The sequence below is a fragment of the Oncorhynchus keta genome, chromosome 4 (genome assembly GCF_023373465.1).
Source record: "Oncorhynchus keta strain PuntledgeMale-10-30-2019 chromosome 4, Oket_V2, whole genome shotgun sequence".
Taxonomy (NCBI): domain Eukaryota; kingdom Metazoa; phylum Chordata; class Actinopteri; order Salmoniformes; family Salmonidae; genus Oncorhynchus; species Oncorhynchus keta.
Genome location: NC_068424.1, coordinates 31,651,299 through 31,670,145, shown reverse-complemented (window position 1 = coordinate 31,670,145; position 18,847 = coordinate 31,651,299). Strand labels below are relative to the sequence as shown.

Below are 18,847 nucleotides of genomic sequence, written 5' to 3'. Positions count from 1 at the left end.
TAAGTGGCTTGGGGAACAAAACATCGATATTTTGGTTCCATGGCCAGGAAACTCCCCAGACCTTAATCCCATTGAGAACTTGTGGTCAATCCTCAAGAGGCGGGTGGACAAACAAAACCCCACAAATTCTGACAAACTCCAAGCATTGATTATGCAAGAATGGGCTGCCATCAGTAAGGATGTGGCCTAGAAGTTAATTGACAGCTTGCCAGGGCGGATTGCAGAGGTCTTGAAAAAGAAGGGTCAACACTGCAAATATTGACTCTTGGCATCAACTTCATCTAATTGTCAATAAAAGCCTTTGACACGTATGAAATGCTTGTAATTATACTTCAGTATTCCATAGTAACATCTGACAAAATTATAGAATAAGACTGTAAACTAACAAAATGTGGGAAAAAGTCTGAATACTTTCTGAAGACACTGTATTTCATGGCAAATATACACATACAAGCAAGGTATCTGTATATAAAGATCTCGTCTGGCACTGTAGACTAGACATCTGACACTATCATGTCCAGACATAGATGTGACAGACAGACTGCAAGCTAGCTATGTGCCCTATGTTACACAGTACGTCATACAAAAATAAATCATCACACAGAAGATGTGTTCATGTCCTAAAGATCACATTTAGGCATCTGATTCATACAAAAGTGGATTCATCCAGCTCTAACACATTATGCGTAACCACTGGATCTAAAATGACATTTGATTCACATCGTCACTGCTACTATTCACGTCACTCTATTATCCGGTCACTTATGAAATGTTTCTTGCTTATGACATTTTAAATGTGCTGTTCACTGTCTTCATATGGTGTGTCAGTAAATAATGCAGTAATCAATAAACAAGATGTCAAAATGACAACAAAAAAGCAAGACCACAAAGTACCGTCAACATTGCCATCAATTACACATTTGCATGGCAGATACCATAGTAGGATGTGTGTGTGTGTCCTGTCATCAAAACTTAAGTTTGTGCTCAAACAGTGCAAGGAGCAGAAGACAGGCCCAGCCCATTAGGAGGCCAAGGTTCTGCAGGAGGAACATGATACAGGGCCTGTTGGTCTTCACACGACTCATCTCTGGGAGCTGAGAGAAAGAAACGGGAGGAAGAGAAGAGAAGAGGGAGAAATTAGGGTCTGGGAGTTTGATTATTGGGTAAATCTCTCTCTATCCCAAATCACCTGTGAATTGCAACAATTTATTACCTATCAATAGGGAAAGAAGATTTTCCAGACTGTGCGAGCTGACTGATCAAGGGGACACACTGTCTGGTTAAACTCCTGTCCCTATCTATCAGTGTGTGTTTTACGAAGAACAGCAGTAGCCCAGCCTCACCATCTCTACCAGCGACAGGTAGAGGAAGATCCCCGCGGTAACGGTGAAGATCCACTGCTGGACCTCTGGTTCCGAGGAGACGAAGAGGCCGATGTAGAGGCCGATGAAGGCCGTCAGAGCACTGAGGAGGTTCATCATCACTGCATTCCTCACAGAGAGACCTGAGCTTAGCAACACCGCAAAGTCACCTGAGATGAAGAGAAAAGAAGAAGAAAAAAGTAAGAAGAAGAAGAACATATTTTAGGTAATTTGGAACCAGTGTTTCTCCAAAACTGGGACACAAATGACTCAAGACATGTTTCTTTTCTGTTTGACAAAAGAACCCAAAGAAGAACAAGAAACGCTGCCACCCCATGCCAACAACCTTTGACCTTTCAGTAGCTGCTTTGTGACTTGTGACCTCTCACCCATTTCATGAGGGATTTCATGGCAGAGGATGGCCACGGTGGTCGCCATGCCTGTCTCGGTGGACGAGGAGAAGGCCGCCCCCACCACCAGGCCGTCAGCAAAGTTATGGAGGCTGTCTCCCACGATTACCATCACAGCCAGTACAGGAATACCCTGTCCTGGGAACACAAAGAAAGTCTGTCTGTGTGGCGGCTCTGTCCTGAAAGCCCATCTGCTACGTTCCCTAGCCCAGTCCCAGTCCTAGCTACACTAATTACACACAGCACACTAAACAGAACAAAACAAAAGAGGATCAAACTAGACTGAGAGGGAACTGAGGACTGGGGGACAGGGATTGAAGATAAAGGAGGACGATGAAATATCTTACTTACTCGTCTGATGCGTAGGGGTTCTTGGTTCAGCCTCCTCTGATGGGATTTCTGTGCATTCTAAGTCCTCCACAGTTCCCTGTAGGCGAGAGACAAATACATTGGAGGATTGTTCCTTACATTACACTGCATTACAATGATATTACTCCGGTCCATGGCAAAAGCAGCACACGAGTGACCACAGTTCCCCCTGCCTATGTCATGAACAGTCTGCCAAAGTTGCCAAAACTGCTCAGTTTCTCTAAGGCATGAATTATTCAACAGCAGCATCAAGGTCTCCTACACCATGGCCTGTTACAGATTTACTCTCGCCCACACTCCTCTTCACTTTCCCTGCAATGCAACATTCTGTCCACGTCAACATCAGAGTACAAACTGTTCAAAATGTTGACCAAATATTTTTGAATCCTATAAGCCTCTTTTGAATTCCTGTGCTTTTATATTAGCCTCCCACAGCACATTGGCAGATCATTTCTCCCACTTTCACGCCACCTTCACCCATGTTGTCTCTTGTTGTTGATAGGCCTTTGTTGAAATGACACATATTTCCTAATATTGAGAACAGTAATCTATGGCATCACGCCAATTGTGTTCAACCAGTTCAAAGAGGGTTGACAGATTTGTCATCAGCTCTAATTTGAAGCATCAGTGGACACAGGGACACAGTTATACCACTGCAGCTGTTCGTCTCTCTTCAAAGCAGAAACCTTAAAAGCGCTCAAAAAGGACTGTTTCCCTTTCACAGACAGCTCATGTCCAAACAAGCCTAGGGGACACTTGTGTGAGGATGCACCTTCAATTTTCTCTATTTCTGCTCTCATATGAGGAAGTTCAAGGGTCACCAATAGGTTTCATATTGCTTCAACTGTCCATTGATGCAATCACTGAACATGTTTTGTTTTTAAAGTGCTGCCTGTTACACTACTGTATATGTGCCAGAGAGGGACAGACAGACTCACCAGCTGCATGGTTGAGATAGACATGCCCCTCTGTGACTGGCCGTTGCAGTTGAGCTCCAGGGGGAGGTCATGGGAATTGCCCAGGCCCCCGTGACCCTGCCAGAGAAAAAGAGACTCATCAGCCTCCAGTCACTCCAGAGGCCACCAGCCAGAGCCACAGCCACCTGCACAGTCAGCTCAGCTCAGGCTCTGTCACAAATGGCATCCTATTCCCTATGTAGTGCACTATTTTTGACCAGAAGCCATAGGGATGCAGCTTCATTCCGAGTTTCAGCCAGGGCCAATGGGAACCAATGGGAAAATAGTCAATAATAACATTTTTTATTTTTTTTTAATGGATTTCGATAGATAACATTCAGATTTGGACATGAAACAGCCTGCTAACAGTAATTGTTGTTATTGTTATCTCCTTTTCAGGCCTGTAGTTCAATGTTGGTGGGTAACAAACTGCATATTTGTTGTTTTAAACAGGAAGATGAACATGCCAAGAGACAGAAATAAATCATTTAGTAAAAACTATCATCTTACATGGCCATGTGATGGCATCACAAGGGAGAAGATCCTTTCGATGAGGAAAAAGCCGTAGATTCCAGCGATGATTCCCAAAATCTTCCACAGATATTCCTTTCCCTCAGTAAAGTGATGATCGTAATGGTGACTGTCGTCATGGAGGCCAAGGATCTCCAGAGGAGACAGGGAGAGAAAACAATGAGACATTTAATCTACACTGAAAGCATTCTTATATGTTTTGTAATCAGTCCAGTAGTCATGACTCATGATGACTATAGAAAAAAAGGGGGAGCTAAGATAGAAAGGAAATCCCAATGGGTAATGTCACTGACCATACTGTTTGTTTAACAATGGTTAAAATGTTGTTATGCCGTCTTAGAAAATATCTTAGACCAAATAGGTTGGCGTGTTTACATGAAACAGCTATAACACCATTTGTGATGTACTTGGGAGGTGTCACCATTTAGGATATATTCTCTATTCCCTATACCCGTGGTATGAGTATAACCACCATTCCCTATACCTGTGGTATGAGTATAACCACCATTCCCTATACCTGTGGTATGAGTATAACCACCATTCCCTATACCTGTGGTATGAGTATAACCACCATTCCCTATACCTGTGGTATGAGTATAACCTTCATTCCCTATACCTGTGGTATGAGTATAACCACCATTCCCTATACCTGTGGTATGAGTATAACCTTCATTCCCTATACCCGTGGTATGAGTATAACCACCATTCCCTATACCTGTGGTATGAGTATAACCACCATTCCCTATACCTGTGGTATGAGTATAACCTTCATTCCCTATACCTGTGGTATGAGTATAACCACCATTCCCTATACCTGTGGTATGAGTATAACCTTCATTCCCTATACCTGTAGTATGAGTATAACCTTCATTCCCTATACCTGTGGTATGAGTATAACCTCCATTCCCTATACCTGTGGTATGAGTATAACCTTCATTCCTTATACCTGTGGTATGAGTATAACCACCATTCCCTATACCTGTGGTATGAGTATAACCTTCATTCCCTATACCTGTGGTATGAGTATAACCACCATTCCCTATACCTGTGGTATGAGTATAACCTTCATTCCTTAAACCTGTGGTATGAGTATAATCACCATTCCCTATACCTGTGGTATGAGTATAACCTCCATTCCCTATAACTGTGGTATGAGTATAATCACCATTCCCTATACCTGTAGTATGAGTATAACCTCCATTCCCTATACCTGTGGTATGAGTATAACCTCCATTCCCTATAACTGTGGTATGAGTATAACCTCCATTCCATATACCTGCGGTATGAGTATAACCTCCATTCCATATACCTGTGGTATGAGTATAACCTCCATTCCCTATAACTGTGGTATGAGTATAACCTCCATACCCTATAACTGTGGTATGAGTATAACCTCCATTCCCTATACCTGTGGCATGAGTATAACCTCCATTCCCTATACCTGTGGTATGAGTATAACCTCCATTCCCTATACCTGTGGTATGAGTATAACCTCCATTCCCTATACCTGTGGCATGAGTATAACCTCCATTCCCTATACCTGTGGTATGAGTATAACCTTCATTCCCTATACCTGTGGCATGAGTATAACCTCCATTCCCTATACCTGTGGTTTGAGGTTTATGAGGCCTTGGTGACCTTTACCTATGGTTTAAGTGTGACCTTGGCCCTATACTTGTGGGATGAGTATGGCCTCTGTGCCCTATACCTGTGGTATGAGGTGCAGGAGGGCGTCCCCTGAGAGGGTTCCCACGGCCAGGCCCACAAAGAGCTGCAGGATGAGGGCGTAGGTCTCCTGGCAGGAGTTGAAGAAGATCAGGCAGATGCCCAACATGGAGCCCACGGTGATGAGTAACACAGCAGCCGTACTGTAGCCATATTCTACAGAGAGAGCAGAGACAGAGATGTGTTCAGACCTATAGCAGAGATAACATCAATAGTTAAGAGACAGACTACAGCAGCTTTATGTGTTGAAGCCGTACATAAACGGCATTGTTCAACAGATGGATTACACATGTTTTAGACTCTACTCAGGACAAATAGTGACAAATGGGGGCATGCTGAACATCTTAGCTAGACATTGACATCAGCCAAAGGACAGTGTAGACAAGATGTTGATTTCTAATGATGGGTTGTGAGGTACAATGTCTTACTCTCAATGGCACTGGGTGGAGATCCTCGTGTAGCTGGCTCTGTGGACTCACAGGCATTCCCTAGCAACTGCTGGATAACAGCTGGGCAGATTTGTCTGAAGTGATCCCGGGAAATATGCAAATGCGGATCCAGAACAAAAATATCCACCAGCTGATTGGCTGAGTAGCATACCTAATCAAACAGAAAAGAATCGAAAATATTGTGAAATATTTTGTCTGGGAAAGCTCTCCATGGTGATTCCTCAAGTTCGAACCGTGAGCCTTTTCAGCTCAAATCAGTTTTCACCACTAAATGTGGAGTCTTGAGTTTCTGTCTCACCTGTGTCCAGTCTGTGTTGATCCCCAAAGGCTCATGGACACACCCTATATGGGAGGGGCCTGTGATGCTCCGCTTCTCTCTGCAGTGTGAGTGATAGGCCCCTCCACCACCACCTCCCACACCAAGCTGGTGCAGCAGCTCCTCCAAATCTATGCAACAGCCAGAGCACTGACATCAAACAGTGCTTACATCACCACATACAACTCAAATCTATAGAGATGCACTAAATTTTGGGCCCTCTATCCAACTCTATGGTCAAATCACTCACAGGAAGGACTCCTAAACTTACCCCTGACATGTAGGTTGCTGGTGCGGTTGAGGGACTGGAAGATGTAATCTGTAAAGAAGGCAGGGGAGGGCAGGTTCCTCTTGCTGAAACAGTGGCCCTGCAGGGTGTGGGTGATGATGGCTGCAGACAGTGTGGCCACTAAGGATGGATCAGCACCTTGGCTATCTGTGATCCCCAACTCATCCAGTAGACGGGAGGCATCGATACACTGAAGGAGGATGACGTGTTGCTGGTTAACAACTGGGAATATCTTCCTGTAACTCGCCAGTGTCCATCTCTAACAGTCTGAGGCTATTTCACTGTGTGGAGATTGAGATGATTCTCTGGTGATGTGAAGAACTGTGCCTTTGGGTTGACGTGATGTTTTATGCTAGAGGTGCAGCAGTCTTACCTGTGATTGGGAGGAGCCAGATGTCTCTGGAGCAGGTGGTTGATAGTTCTGGTTGATGAGCTGCAGAATGCTCTCTATCTCATTGGAGGAGAGGAAGCCTCTTTCTTCTGTAGGTTGGAGGTTGGTCAGGGCCAGAAGGTAGTACTGGTAGCTAGGTGACAAGGAGGAGGAGGAAAAGGAGGAAGGGGAGGGGTTGGTGGCACACAGGTGTTCCATGTTGATCATGTAGTAGAGCAAAACGGTGGAGACTCTATGGTAGTCATCCTCGGTGAGGTAAGCCTTCCTATCATCCTCCAGGACAGAGAGGACAAGGTCTGGAGTGAGGCACTGTAAACATAGCAATCAAACATGTTATGCAGTGTGTGTGACGTAGGGGATATGTTGCAAAGTAAACATTTCAGATGCTTGGAAATGAAGTAAAACCTTTACTGGAAGCTTACAAAATGAGTCAGGCAGAAATAGGGGTGAAAGGGGGGTATATTACTGGAAACCTTCTATCAGAATGATTTAATATATCACGAGACATCTAGTGGCCCTTTTGGGTACTTCATACTTGTACAGGTGTCTGTAATGATCACCATTTTTTAGTATTTATTTGACTATGTCTGTATGTATTTGTTGTCAATGTTTTACTGTCAAACTGTTGGCAGTTGTAAAAGACTTCAATAGTTGGAAGAGTTGCAGTTATATGATAATAATGCCTCTGTTTGATTAGATGCTTTTTTAAATTCATTTAGCTATTTTCTCTTGAACCATATCGTCTATCTACTAGAAACTCATGGACAATATGGACACTGATATAAAAAGTGAATGCTACACTGAACAAATATATAAAGGCAACATCTACAGTGTTCATGAGTGTTCTGAAATAAAAAAAATCCTTGAACTGTTTCCATAGTCACAGAAAGCTTATTTCTCTCGGAAATTTGTACACAAATTTGTTTACATCCCTGTTAGTGAGCCTTTCTCCTTTTCCAAGATAATCCATCCACCTGGCAGGTGTGGCATATCAAGAAGCTAGTTAAACAGCATGATCATTACACATGTGCACCTTGTGCTGGGGACAATAAAAGGCCACTTTAAAATGTGCAGATTTGTCACATGACACAATGCGACAGATGTGTCAAGTTTTTAGGGAGTGTGCAATTGGCATGCTGACTCGAGGAATGTCCACCAAAGCTGTTGCCAGAAATTGTCCTGTTAATTTCTCTACCATAAGCTGCCTCCAACGTCATTTTAGAGAATTTGTCAGTACGTCCAACCAGCCTCACAACCACAGACCACGTGTAACCACATCAGCCCAGGACCTCCACATCCGGCTTCTTCGCCTGCGGGACTATATATGTCTGTAATAAAGCCCTTTTGTGGGGAAAAACACATTCTGATTGGCTGGGCCTGACTCCCCAGTGGGTGGGCCTGGATACCAAGTGAGTGGGCCTATGCCATCCCAGGCTCACCCACAGCCGCCCAGTCATGTGAAATCCATAGATTAGGGCATAATGAATTTATTTAAATTGACTGATTTCCTTATGAACTATAAGTAAGTCAAATCTTAGAAAAATGTTGCATGCTGCTTTTATACAGTATGTTTGTTCAGTATACAGTACCAGTCAAAAACTTAGACCAACTCATTCAAGGGTTTTTCTTCATATTTCATATTTGAGGTTCTTCAAAGCTGCCACACTTTGCCTTGATGACAGCTTTGCACAATCTTGTCATTATCTCAACCAGCTTCATGGGGTAGTCACCTGGAATGCATTTCCAGTCAGCCAATCTAAAGCTACTCAATTTGGTCTGATGAATCCAAATTTTATATTTTTGGTTCCAACCACTGTGTCTTTCTGAAACTCAGAGTAGGTGAACGCATGGAGGAATGATCTCCCCACCGTGAAGCATGGAGGAAGAGGTGTGATGGTGTGGGGGTGACACTGTCAGTGATTTATTTGCAATTGAAGGCACACTTAACCAGCATGGCTACCACAGTATTCTGCAACGATGCGCCATCACATCTAGTTTGCACTTAGTGGGACTATAATTTGTTTTTCAACAGGACAATGACCAAAAACAGACCTGTAAGGGCTATTTGACCAAAAAGAAGAGTGATGGAATGTTGCATCAGATGACCTGGCCTCCACCATCACCTGACCTCAACCCAATTGAGATGGTTAGGGATGAGTTGGACCGCAGAGTGAATGAAAAACAGCCAACAAGTGCTCAGCATATGTGGGAACTCCTTTAAGACTGTTGGAAAAGCATTCCAGGTGACTACCTCATGAAGCTGGTGGAGAGAATGCCAAGAGTGTGCAAAGATGTCATCAAGGCAAAGGGTGGCTACTTTTGATTTGTTAACATTTTTTGTGTTACTACATGATCCCATATGTGTTATTTCATAGTTTTGATGTCTTCACTATTATTCTACAATGCACAAAATAGTACAAATAAAGAAAAACCCTTGAATGAGTAGGTGTGTCCAAACTTTTGACAGGTACTGTATATATCAACTCATACACCCTGTGCTATGGAAACAGTACAAATGGATTTACAGTAACTCATTTTCATCCAGGTCAAATTGGCCAGCCATCAGTGAATGTGAATAGAGTGATTAATAAGAAATCTGTCAATTTGACTAAAAGGACTTAAAGCCATCAAACAAACACTTTGTGCTAACGATCTAAGACATGTTCTTTGTTACAGTTAACATTTTGTTTTGTGTTGAGGTCATATAAATTAAGAGGCAATATGCTTTTCCCCCTGTGCAAGGAAATTGAATCCACATAAGTCACAGATATTTTTTTAAATCTTTAACTCCCTTCATTGTTTGATAATAGGCCTGTTTTACCCAAATGAGGAGCTTTGTGTTAGTGTGAATACAGCCCTGGCCAGACAAACACATGAACACACACAAGAGGAAGAGAGTGGGCAAGGCACTAACCCTTGCAAATATTTTCAATGCACAATGTTTCAGGGTCATAAGAGTCAGTTTCTAATGAATGAGTTGCTTTCTTAATTTCTAAAACCCCTGCTCAAATGAGACCTCCATTCAGGGCTTCTGACACACACACATACACACACACACACACACACACACACACACACACACACACACACACACACACACACACACACACACACACACACACACACACACACACACACACACACACACTGTAATCCCACCCATACAAACACACAGAAACCCTGTGCCTCACAGACCACATTTTTATGTAGTGTTCTGTCAAATTGAGGGACCTCTAAAGCCACTCAGCATGAGTGCTGCATAGAGGGCAAGGCCTTAAGCCTCCACACACTCACATTCCAACCATGACAAGCAGGGTTGACAGAATGAACAGACAGGAGTGAATGCAGATCGTATCTACTGTGGTAGTAATTGCTGTTAACATTAATGTTATTTTTTGGAGTAAAACCTTAAATGGAATAAAAGTGTCATATAGTAGAATGTTATGCATAGAACCCCATAGCAGATAGAGAGTAACAGTTGGATGTCATAGAATGTTCTAGGCCTTACCTTGTCACAGAGCTCCTGTGATCCCCCAATCCGTTCTGCACAGTGCACAGCCTGGAGGACAGTGGAGAGTAGGAACCCTGTCTGGTCCCTCTGGAGCTGGGTCTGAGACCCAAGTTGTAGAGCCCTGATGGCCTCTTGCAGGTAGCCCCTCTCCTTGCCCTGTTCTGGGGCCTGGCCCTCCACGATCCTCCCCAGCAGACACAGGGGTAGAAGGAGCAATGTGGGGACAGCATGGCTCCAGAACCGCATGGTCCCACCTGGGACCCCCATCTCCCTGCTGGGACCCCTGCCACTGACTTAGGGCTGGATGGAGAGACGACAAGGAGGACAGGAAATGAAAGAGAAGGAGAGAGTGCAGCGAAGAGTTCAAGAAAGACAGAGAGAAAGAGAGAAGTTTTATCAGGCAGGGAAAATAGGATTGAGAAAGACAGACAGAGAAAGAGAGTTAGAGAGAGAGCGAGGCTAGAAGCAACGAGAGGGAGAATGTGTTTGGGCTGAGGGAGGCCTTAAAAATGTACCCGCCCCGCCTAATCTAGTGGAGGATGGCCAGCAGGAGGGCTGGCTGGGCACCCTTTACCCGAATTAGCCCCCATTACACAGGGATGGCCAGTCAGCCAAGAGCCCTGGCCCCTCAATACTCCACAACAAAGGGATTAGTGCAAGCAAGTGAGAGAGAACTAAGGGCAGGGAGTGGGTGCGAGAAGGGGAGAAAGAAAAAGGGGGCAGGGGAGGGAGCATGAAGGGAAGGACTTTGAGTTTAAATACAGTAATTGCTCCATATGGACAGAGCCTGCTATACAGCATGTTGGTAATGAGACAAGGGCCAAATGGCTGTAGAAACTCTCCCGAGTGGATGCACTCAGCAGTAACGTGTGTATCATGTTTTGGGGGAAAAAGTTCCCTCTGCGTGGACTATTAGCTGCAGATCAGACAGACATAGGGATTTTCTAAACTCATGGCCTCACATCTGAACAACAACATTCCTCTGAAGTAAAATGTTGCAGATTAGAGAGTTAAGCCATATTACCAGAACACAGAGGCTATAACACATTCTGGAGGACCACTTTCCATGAACACATGCACGCTTACTGTTATAGAAATAGATGTTCAAGTTGTTTTTCTAATTGAAAATCCCACTGGATGTCCACCTGTTCACCAATGAGACAGATTACCATCATGCATCTAAACAAATAATAAATAGCTGTAGAACACAGATGAATCCCACAACATGAGGACGTACTAATACAGGAAGGGGCATGCTGAGTAACTGTCCCAGATGCCCGAAGCAGATCCCCAGACATTAACATAGAAGTATTTTTGCTGTATTTGTGCTGTACGGTCCCTGAGTCACCACAGGTCAAATGCACAAGTGCACGCACGCCAACACTACCTCTGAACGCATCCGCAACATCTTCCCACACACAATGTACCCTGCATGTCAGACAAATCTGAACAACACACACTTCTGTAAGACCGTATAAAACGGTATACCCATCCAAAACTACCATTGGAAAAAGATGAAACAAAACATTTCATGAAACATGAAAAGACCTAGCTACCTACCGTTTTTCCCTCTCTACCTTTTGTTTTCTCACTCTGGTGGATGGAGAGGAAGGGTTTGTGTTGTTTTCGGAGAATCCCTTGCATTGGTAAAAACCTCTTATGAGAAGAAGTAAGAATTGTGTAAGCTCCTGAGGATTAGCTGCCAGTTCCCCTGCCTTATAGTGCTCCGGTTGCCATGGAGAAACAACGAGGGCACTGGGAGCAGCACACCACAGGCTGGGGGTGGGCGGGGGAGAGGGTTGGAAGGGGAGGTGGGCAGGGTAGAATGGAAGGGTGTAGATTATCTAGTTGAATGATTGAAGCCTGAGAGAGCACTGTTCTGAGAACTGCTCATTCCTGCAAGCTCTTTGCCACAGAGCAATCAGTATGCACACTCCAAATAGACCGCAGTCTGCTGTTATGTAATACAGTAATAGCTATAAATCATTTCTTTGCAGATGATTTGCATTGCTTTGCATGTAATTGAATGTAACTAAGTGAGTGAGTGACTTAGTGACTGACTGACTGAATGAATGAATGACTGATTGAATGACTGACTGACTGACTGATTGACTGACTGAGTGACTTAGAGACTGACTGACTGACTGACTGACTGACTGACTGAATGAATGAGAGACTGGCTGACTGATTGAGTGACTGACTGACTGACTGACTGACTGACTGAATGAATGAGAGACTGACTGACTGATTGAGTGACTGACTGACTGACTGACTGACTGACTGAATGAATGAGAGACTGACTGACTGATTGAGTGACTGCCTGGCTGAATTAGTGACTGAGGGACTGACTGACTTCTCAGGTTTCAACAAATGTTTCCACAACGTTCACTTAAGAGTTTCATTTTATACGAATGTTTCCCTTATGAGCAAGGAATGTTTTCCGGAGACCATTAATGTCAATTAGAATTTACCCAGAATTGGATTACCATGTTCTCAGAACTTCAGACATGAATCTTATAGACACGTTTAATGGGTACGTTGCATGATTAAGATGGCGCCGTTTTGCAATCTCCGACCCTTTATTTTCACAAAATTACTTTACTTTATTTTCACGATATGTATCCTCTATTATTTCTTACAACCGACAAGAACTTTTGAACTTTTGACAGTTACTTACCCTAATTTCAGCTTCAACTTCAATTAATCTGCCAGGGGCTCTATATGTAATTACGACCCAATTTTCGGGCCACCCAAGAGGAAACGCTGTTGTTACAAAGGCAAGAGGGGGGATCCTGCTGAGATTAAGGTGAGGGGAAAACCAGCCACTTCCCTCCATTCTACTGGCCAATGTACAGTCACTTGATAATGAGATGGATGACCTCCGATCGTGGATTTGCTACCATCGTGATTCTCGATACTGCAATATTCTTTGCTTTTCTGAAACATGGCTCTCGGACAAGATACCCCCCATGGCTATCCAACTCACTGGGCGGAAAGGACAGTGGAGTCAGGGAAATCGAGGCGGGGAGGGGTTTGCCTCTGCATCAACATACACTGGTGTGCTAACTCCAGTGCGGTGGAAGTGTCAACCCACTGTTAACCCATCTTGGAATACCGGATTGGCAAATGCCGACCCTTCTACCTCCCGAGGGAGTTTTCAGCTGTTATCGTTACTGTTGTATACTTTCAACCTCAAAACAAGAAAATAACAAGCTGGCACTTAATGAACTGTACAAGGCTATAAACCAAAAAGAAAAGCTACATCCAGAGGCTGCTTTTCTGGTTGCCAGCGATCTTAATTCTGCGTCGCTAAGACATGTGATGCCCAAATTCCATCAACACATCTCCAATACCACTAGCGGCGATAAAGTCCTAGACCACAAGCAAGAAATTTGCCATTCGGCAAATCTGATCATGACTCCGTCCTCCTGCTTCCTGTTTACAAGCAGAAAAGAAACAGGAAGTACTCGTGACACGCTCCGTTGAGAAATGGTAACCAGAATCAGAGATTATTCTATAGGACTGCTTTGCTAGCGCTGATTGGAATATGCTTTGAGACGCCGTTGAGATTGTTGACGAGCTAACCACCTCCATTACCGGCTTCATTAGAAAATGTATCGGCCACGTTGTCCCCACGGTGAGGGTTTGCTGCTTCCCCAATCAAAAGCCCTGGATTAACACAGAGGTTGGCGCTAAACTAAAGGACAGGGCTACCACACACAGAGCTGTCATACACAACCCCACTATGACACTCCGCAGAGTCATCAAATGAGCAAAAGGACAATATAGGAATAAGGTGAAATCATATTAAACAGGTTCCGCCGCCTGGCACATGTGGCAGGGTCTACAGTCCATTACGGATTACAAAGGAAGACCCAACTGTGATCTGCCCAATGATGCCTCTCTACCAGACGAACTGAATGCATTTTATGCATGCTTTGACAACAACATCGTGCCGGGTGTGAGGGCCGTCATCGGCCCAGAGGATTAGGTGATCTCACTCTCCGAGGCCGACGTGAGAAAGCTCATTAATCAGGTCATGCCACCATGACTACTGCCATGTAGAACTCACTTCTGTAATCATCATCCCAGACACCCTAGGCACACTCCAATTTGCATACCGCCCCAACAGATCCATAGATTGCTCTCCAGGTCGAGAGCTTCAAGATCCTCATGTCCAAATCTCTAAACACTTCAAATGGTCCATACCATTATGTGTTTGGGCAATAGCACCACCCTCGATCGCATGGTGCGACAGAGGGTGGTGCGAACAGCCCAGTACATCACTGGGGACAAGCTTCCTACCATCCAGGTTATCTACAGTACAAGTCAAAAGTTTGCACACACCTACTCATTCAAGGGTTTTTCTTTATTTGTACTATTTTCTACATTGTAGAATACTATAAAATGCCATAACACATATGGAATCATGTAGTAACCAAAAAAGTGTATATTTTCTGGTTACTACAGAAGATAGCTCAGAAGATAGCTCTATTTGGTAAAAGACCAAGTCCATATTATGGCAAGAACAGCTCATATAAGCAAAAGATACATTTTTATTTATTTATTTTACTAGGCCTGTCAGTTAAGAACAAATTCTTATTTTCAATGACAGCCTAGGAACAGTGGGTTAACTGCCTGTTCAGGGGCAGAACGACAAATTTGTACCTTATCAGCTTGGGGGTTTGAACTTGCAACCTTCCGGTTACTAGTCCAACACTCTAACCACTAGGCTACCCTGCCTCCCCAAATGACAGTCCATCATTAATTTAAGACATGAAGATGAGTCAATCTGGAAAAATTCAAGAACTTTTAAAGTTTCTTCAAAACCTATCAAGCGCTATGATGAAACTAGTTTTCATGAGGAACGCCACAGGAAAGGAATACCCAGAGTTACCTCTGCTGCAGAGGATACATTAATTAGTTAACTGCACCTCAGATTGCAGTCCATATACAGTGGGGCAAAAAAGTATTTAGTCAGCCACCAATTGTGCAAGTTCTCCCACTTAAAAATATGAGAGAGGCCTGTAATTTTCATCATAGGTACACTTCAACTATGACTATCACATTGTATGATTTTTAATTAATTTATTTGCAAATAATGGTGGAAAATAAGTATTTGGTCAATACTTTGTTAAATACCCTTTGTTGGCAATGACAGAGGTCAAATGTTTCTGTAAGTCTTCACAAGGTTTTCACACACTGTTGCTGGTATTTTGGCCCAATCCTACATGCAGATCTCCTCTAGAGCAGTGATGTTTTGGGGCTGTTGCTGGGCAACACGGACTTTCAACTCCCTCCAAAGATGTTCTATGGGGTTGAGATCTGAAAACTGGCTAGGTCACTCCAGGACCTTGAAATGCTTCTTACGAAGCCACTCCTTCGTTGCCCGGGCGGTGTGTTTGGGATCATTGTAATGCTGAAAGACCCAGCCACGTTTAATCTTCAATGCCCTTGCTGATGGAAGGAGGTTTTCACTCAAAATCTCACAATACATGGCCCCATTCATTCTTTCCTCTACACGGATCGTTTCCAACCCCATGCTTCACAGTAGGTATGGTGTTCTTTGGATGCAACTCAGCATTCTTTGTCCTCCAAACACGACAAGTTGAGTTTTTACCAAAAAGTTATATTTTGGTTTCATCTGACCATATGACATTCTCACAATCTTCTTCTGGATCATCCAAATGCTCTCTAGCAAACGTCAGACGGGCCTGGACATGTACTGGCTTAAGCAGGGGGACACGTCTGGCACTGCAGGATTTGAGTCCCTGGCGGCGTAGTGTGTTACTGATGGTAGGCTTTGTTACTTTGGTCCCAGCTCTCTGCAGGTCATTCACTAGGTCCCCCCATGTGGTTCTGGGATTTTTGCTCACCGTTCTTGTGATCATTTTGACCCCACAGGGTGAGATCTTGCATGGAGCCCCAGATCGAGGGAGATTATCAGTGGTCTTGTATGTCTTCCATTTCCTAATAATTGCTCCCACAGTTGATTTCTTCAAACCAAGCTGCTTACTTGTTGCAGATTCAGTCTTCCCAGCCTGGTGCAGGTCTACAATGTTGTTTCTGGTGTCCTTGGACAGCTCTTTGGTCTTGGCCATAGTGGAGTTTGGAGTGTGACTGTTTGAGGTTGTGGACAGGTGTTTTTTATACCTTTAACAAGTTCAAACAGGTGCCATTAATACCGGTAACGAGTGGAGGACAGAGGAGGCTCTTAAAGAGGAAGTTACATGTCTGTAAGAGCCAGAAATCTTGCTTGTTTGTAGGTGACCAAATACTTATTTTCCACCATAATTTGCAAATAAATTCATTAAAAATCATACAATGTGATTTTCTGGATTTCTTTCTCTTTTTGTCTGTCATAGTTGAAGTGTACCTTATGATGAAAATTACAGGCCTCTAATCTTTTTAAGTGGGAGAACTTGCACAATTGGTGGCTGACTAAGTACTTTTTTGCCCCACTGTAAATGCTTCACAGAGTTCAAGTAACAGACACATCTCAACATCAACTGTTCAGAGGTGACTGCTTGAATCAGGCTTTCATGGTTGAATTGGGCTGCGAAACACGAGCAATGGACATTTGACCGGTGGAAATCTGTCCTTTGGTCTGATGTTTTATTTTTGCTTCCAACCGCTGTGTGTTTGTGAGACGAAGAGTAGGTGAACGGATGATCTCCGCATGTGTGGTTCCCACCGTAAAGCATGGAGGAGGAGCTGTGATTGTGGGGTTGCTTTGCTGGATACATTGCCAGTGATTTATTTGGAATTGAAGACACACTTAACCAGCATGGCTACCACATCATTCTGCAGCGATACGCCATCACATCTAATTTGCACTTTGTGGGACTATGATTGGTTTTTCAACAGGACAATGACCCAAAACACATCCAGGCTGTGTAAGGGCTATTTGACCAATAAGGAGAGTGATGGAGTGCTGCATCAGATGACCTGGCCTCTACAATCACCCAACCTCAACCCAATTGAGATGGTTTGGGAAGAGTTGGACCACAGAGTGAAGGAAAAGCAGCCAACAAGTGCTCAGCATATGTGGGAACTACTTCAAGACTGCATTCCTCATGAAGCTGGTTGAGAGAATGCTGAGTGTGCAAAGATGTCATCAAGGCAAAGGGTGGCTACTTAAAGAATCTAAAATCTAAAATATATTTTGATTTGTTTAATACGTTTTTGGTTACTACATTATTCCATGTGTTATTTCATGGTTTTGATGTTTTCACCATTACATTACAATGTAGAAAATAGCAAAAATAAAGAAAAACCCTTGAAGGAGTAGGTGTGTCCAAACTTTTGACTGACACTGTATATCAGGTGGTATGGTAGGAAGGCCCAGAAAAAAAGACTCCAACCACCCAAGCCATAAACTATTCTCTCTGCTTTAGCTTGGCAGGCGGTACCTGTTCATCAAGTCTGGCACCAACAGGCACAACAGATTCTATCCCCAAGCAATACGACTGATAAATAGCTAACAAAATAGCTACAATAATTTCTAAGTTAATCTTGTATCTTTATTGACCTTTTATTTTTTGTATTTCACTGTTTCTATGCACACTCACGCACACAGACTCATGCCATCATCTGCTCACTCACACATAATATGCACATACATTTATACTGACTACCCACACGCACACCCACACATACTAGCTTCTGCTACTCTGTTTATCTTTTATCCTGTTGCTTAGTCACCTTACCCCTATACATATCTGTTGCTGACAGGTGTATAAAATAGAGTACATAGACATGCAATCTCCATAGACAAACATTGGCAGTAGAATGGCCCGTACTGAAGAGCTCAGTGACTTTCAACATGGCACCTTCATAGGATGCCACCTTTCCAACAAGTTAGTTTGTCCCATTTCTGTAAGTGCTGTTATTGTGAAATGGAAACGTCTAGGAGCAACAACGGCTCAGCCTCGAAGTGGTAGGCCACACCAGCTCATAGAACGGTACCGCCGAGTGCTGAAGGGCGCAGCTGGTGAAAATGGTCTGTCCTCGGTTGCAACACTCACTACTGAGTTCCCAAATTGCCTATGGAATCAACTTTAGCACAAGAACTGTGGGTTAGGAGCTTCATGAAATTAGTTTCCATGGCCGAGCATCCACACTCACACAAGTCTAAGATCACCATGTGCAATGTCAAGCGTCAGCTGGAGTGGTGTAAAACTCAACCCCGTTGGACTCTATAGCAGTGGAAACGCATTCTCTGGAGTTATGAATCAGTCACTATCCACCATCTGGCAGTCCGACGGACTAATCTAGATTTGGAGGATGCCAGGAGAACACTACCTGTCCAAATGCATAGTGCCAACTCTAAAGTTTTGTGGAGGAGGAATAATGCTCTGGGGCTGTTTTTCAGAACAATGGATGCATGAATGTTCTTGCAATGTCCCATAAAATGCTTTTAGAACATTGTTGTATATTCTGAGAACATTGTAACCACGTTCTGGGTAAGTTATGTTTGACATTAAGGCAATGGTCTCCTAACTTTAACACCAAATCACGCTAAAATAGGTTATCAGAA

At 43.7% G+C, this 18,847-nt stretch overlaps 1 protein-coding gene across 3 annotated transcripts; it reads right to left on the bottom strand.

Moving 5' to 3' along the window:
• Positions 1 to 316: 316 nt before the first annotated feature.
• LOC118383385 (zinc transporter ZIP12-like) lies at positions 317 to 12,022 on the bottom strand. 3 transcript variants are annotated; one of them, XM_035769943.2, is made up of 13 exons: positions 11,869 to 12,022; positions 10,306 to 10,982; positions 6,780 to 7,106; positions 6,389 to 6,596; positions 6,100 to 6,248; positions 5,781 to 5,952; positions 5,336 to 5,508; positions 3,607 to 3,759; positions 3,079 to 3,174; positions 2,123 to 2,198; positions 1,751 to 1,909; positions 1,344 to 1,531; positions 317 to 1,094 (listed from the first exon to the last, which is right to left on the bottom strand). In XM_035769943.2, exons 2-13 carry the CDS (start codon positions 10,573 to 10,575, stop codon positions 966 to 968), a joined length of 2,100 nt encoding a protein of 699 aa, XP_035625836.1. In that variant the 5' UTR covers positions 10,576 to 10,982; positions 11,869 to 12,022; the 3' UTR covers positions 317 to 965. The 3 variants fall into 3 exon arrangements, with proteins under 3 accessions (XP_035625836.1, XP_035625830.1, XP_035625825.1); XM_035769937.2 differs by having other exon boundaries at positions 10,306 to 10,608; positions 11,869 to 12,021; XM_035769932.2 differs by lacking the exons at positions 5,781 to 5,952; positions 6,100 to 6,248; positions 6,389 to 6,596; ... (1 more) ...; positions 10,306 to 10,982; positions 11,869 to 12,022 and having other exon boundaries at positions 3,607 to 3,736; positions 5,336 to 5,466.
• Between the last annotated feature and the right edge of the window lie 6,825 nt (positions 12,023 to 18,847).

Bases quoted from the DNA above. Each gene is read 5' to 3' on its own strand.
- LOC118383385 (XM_035769943.2), bottom strand. From the start codon at position 10,575: ATGGGGGTCCCAGGTGGGACCATGCGGTTCTGGAGCCATGCTGTCCCC. The intron at 3,760-5,335 runs GTATAGGGCACA...TCTCCTCTGGAG, and splicing joins TCCTGCACCTCATACCACAG to ATCCTTGGCCTCCATGACGA. The intron at 1,095-1,343 runs GTGAGGCTGGGC...TCTTTCTCTCAG, and splicing joins ACCTGTCGCTGGTAGAGATG to CTCCCAGAGATGAGTCGTGT.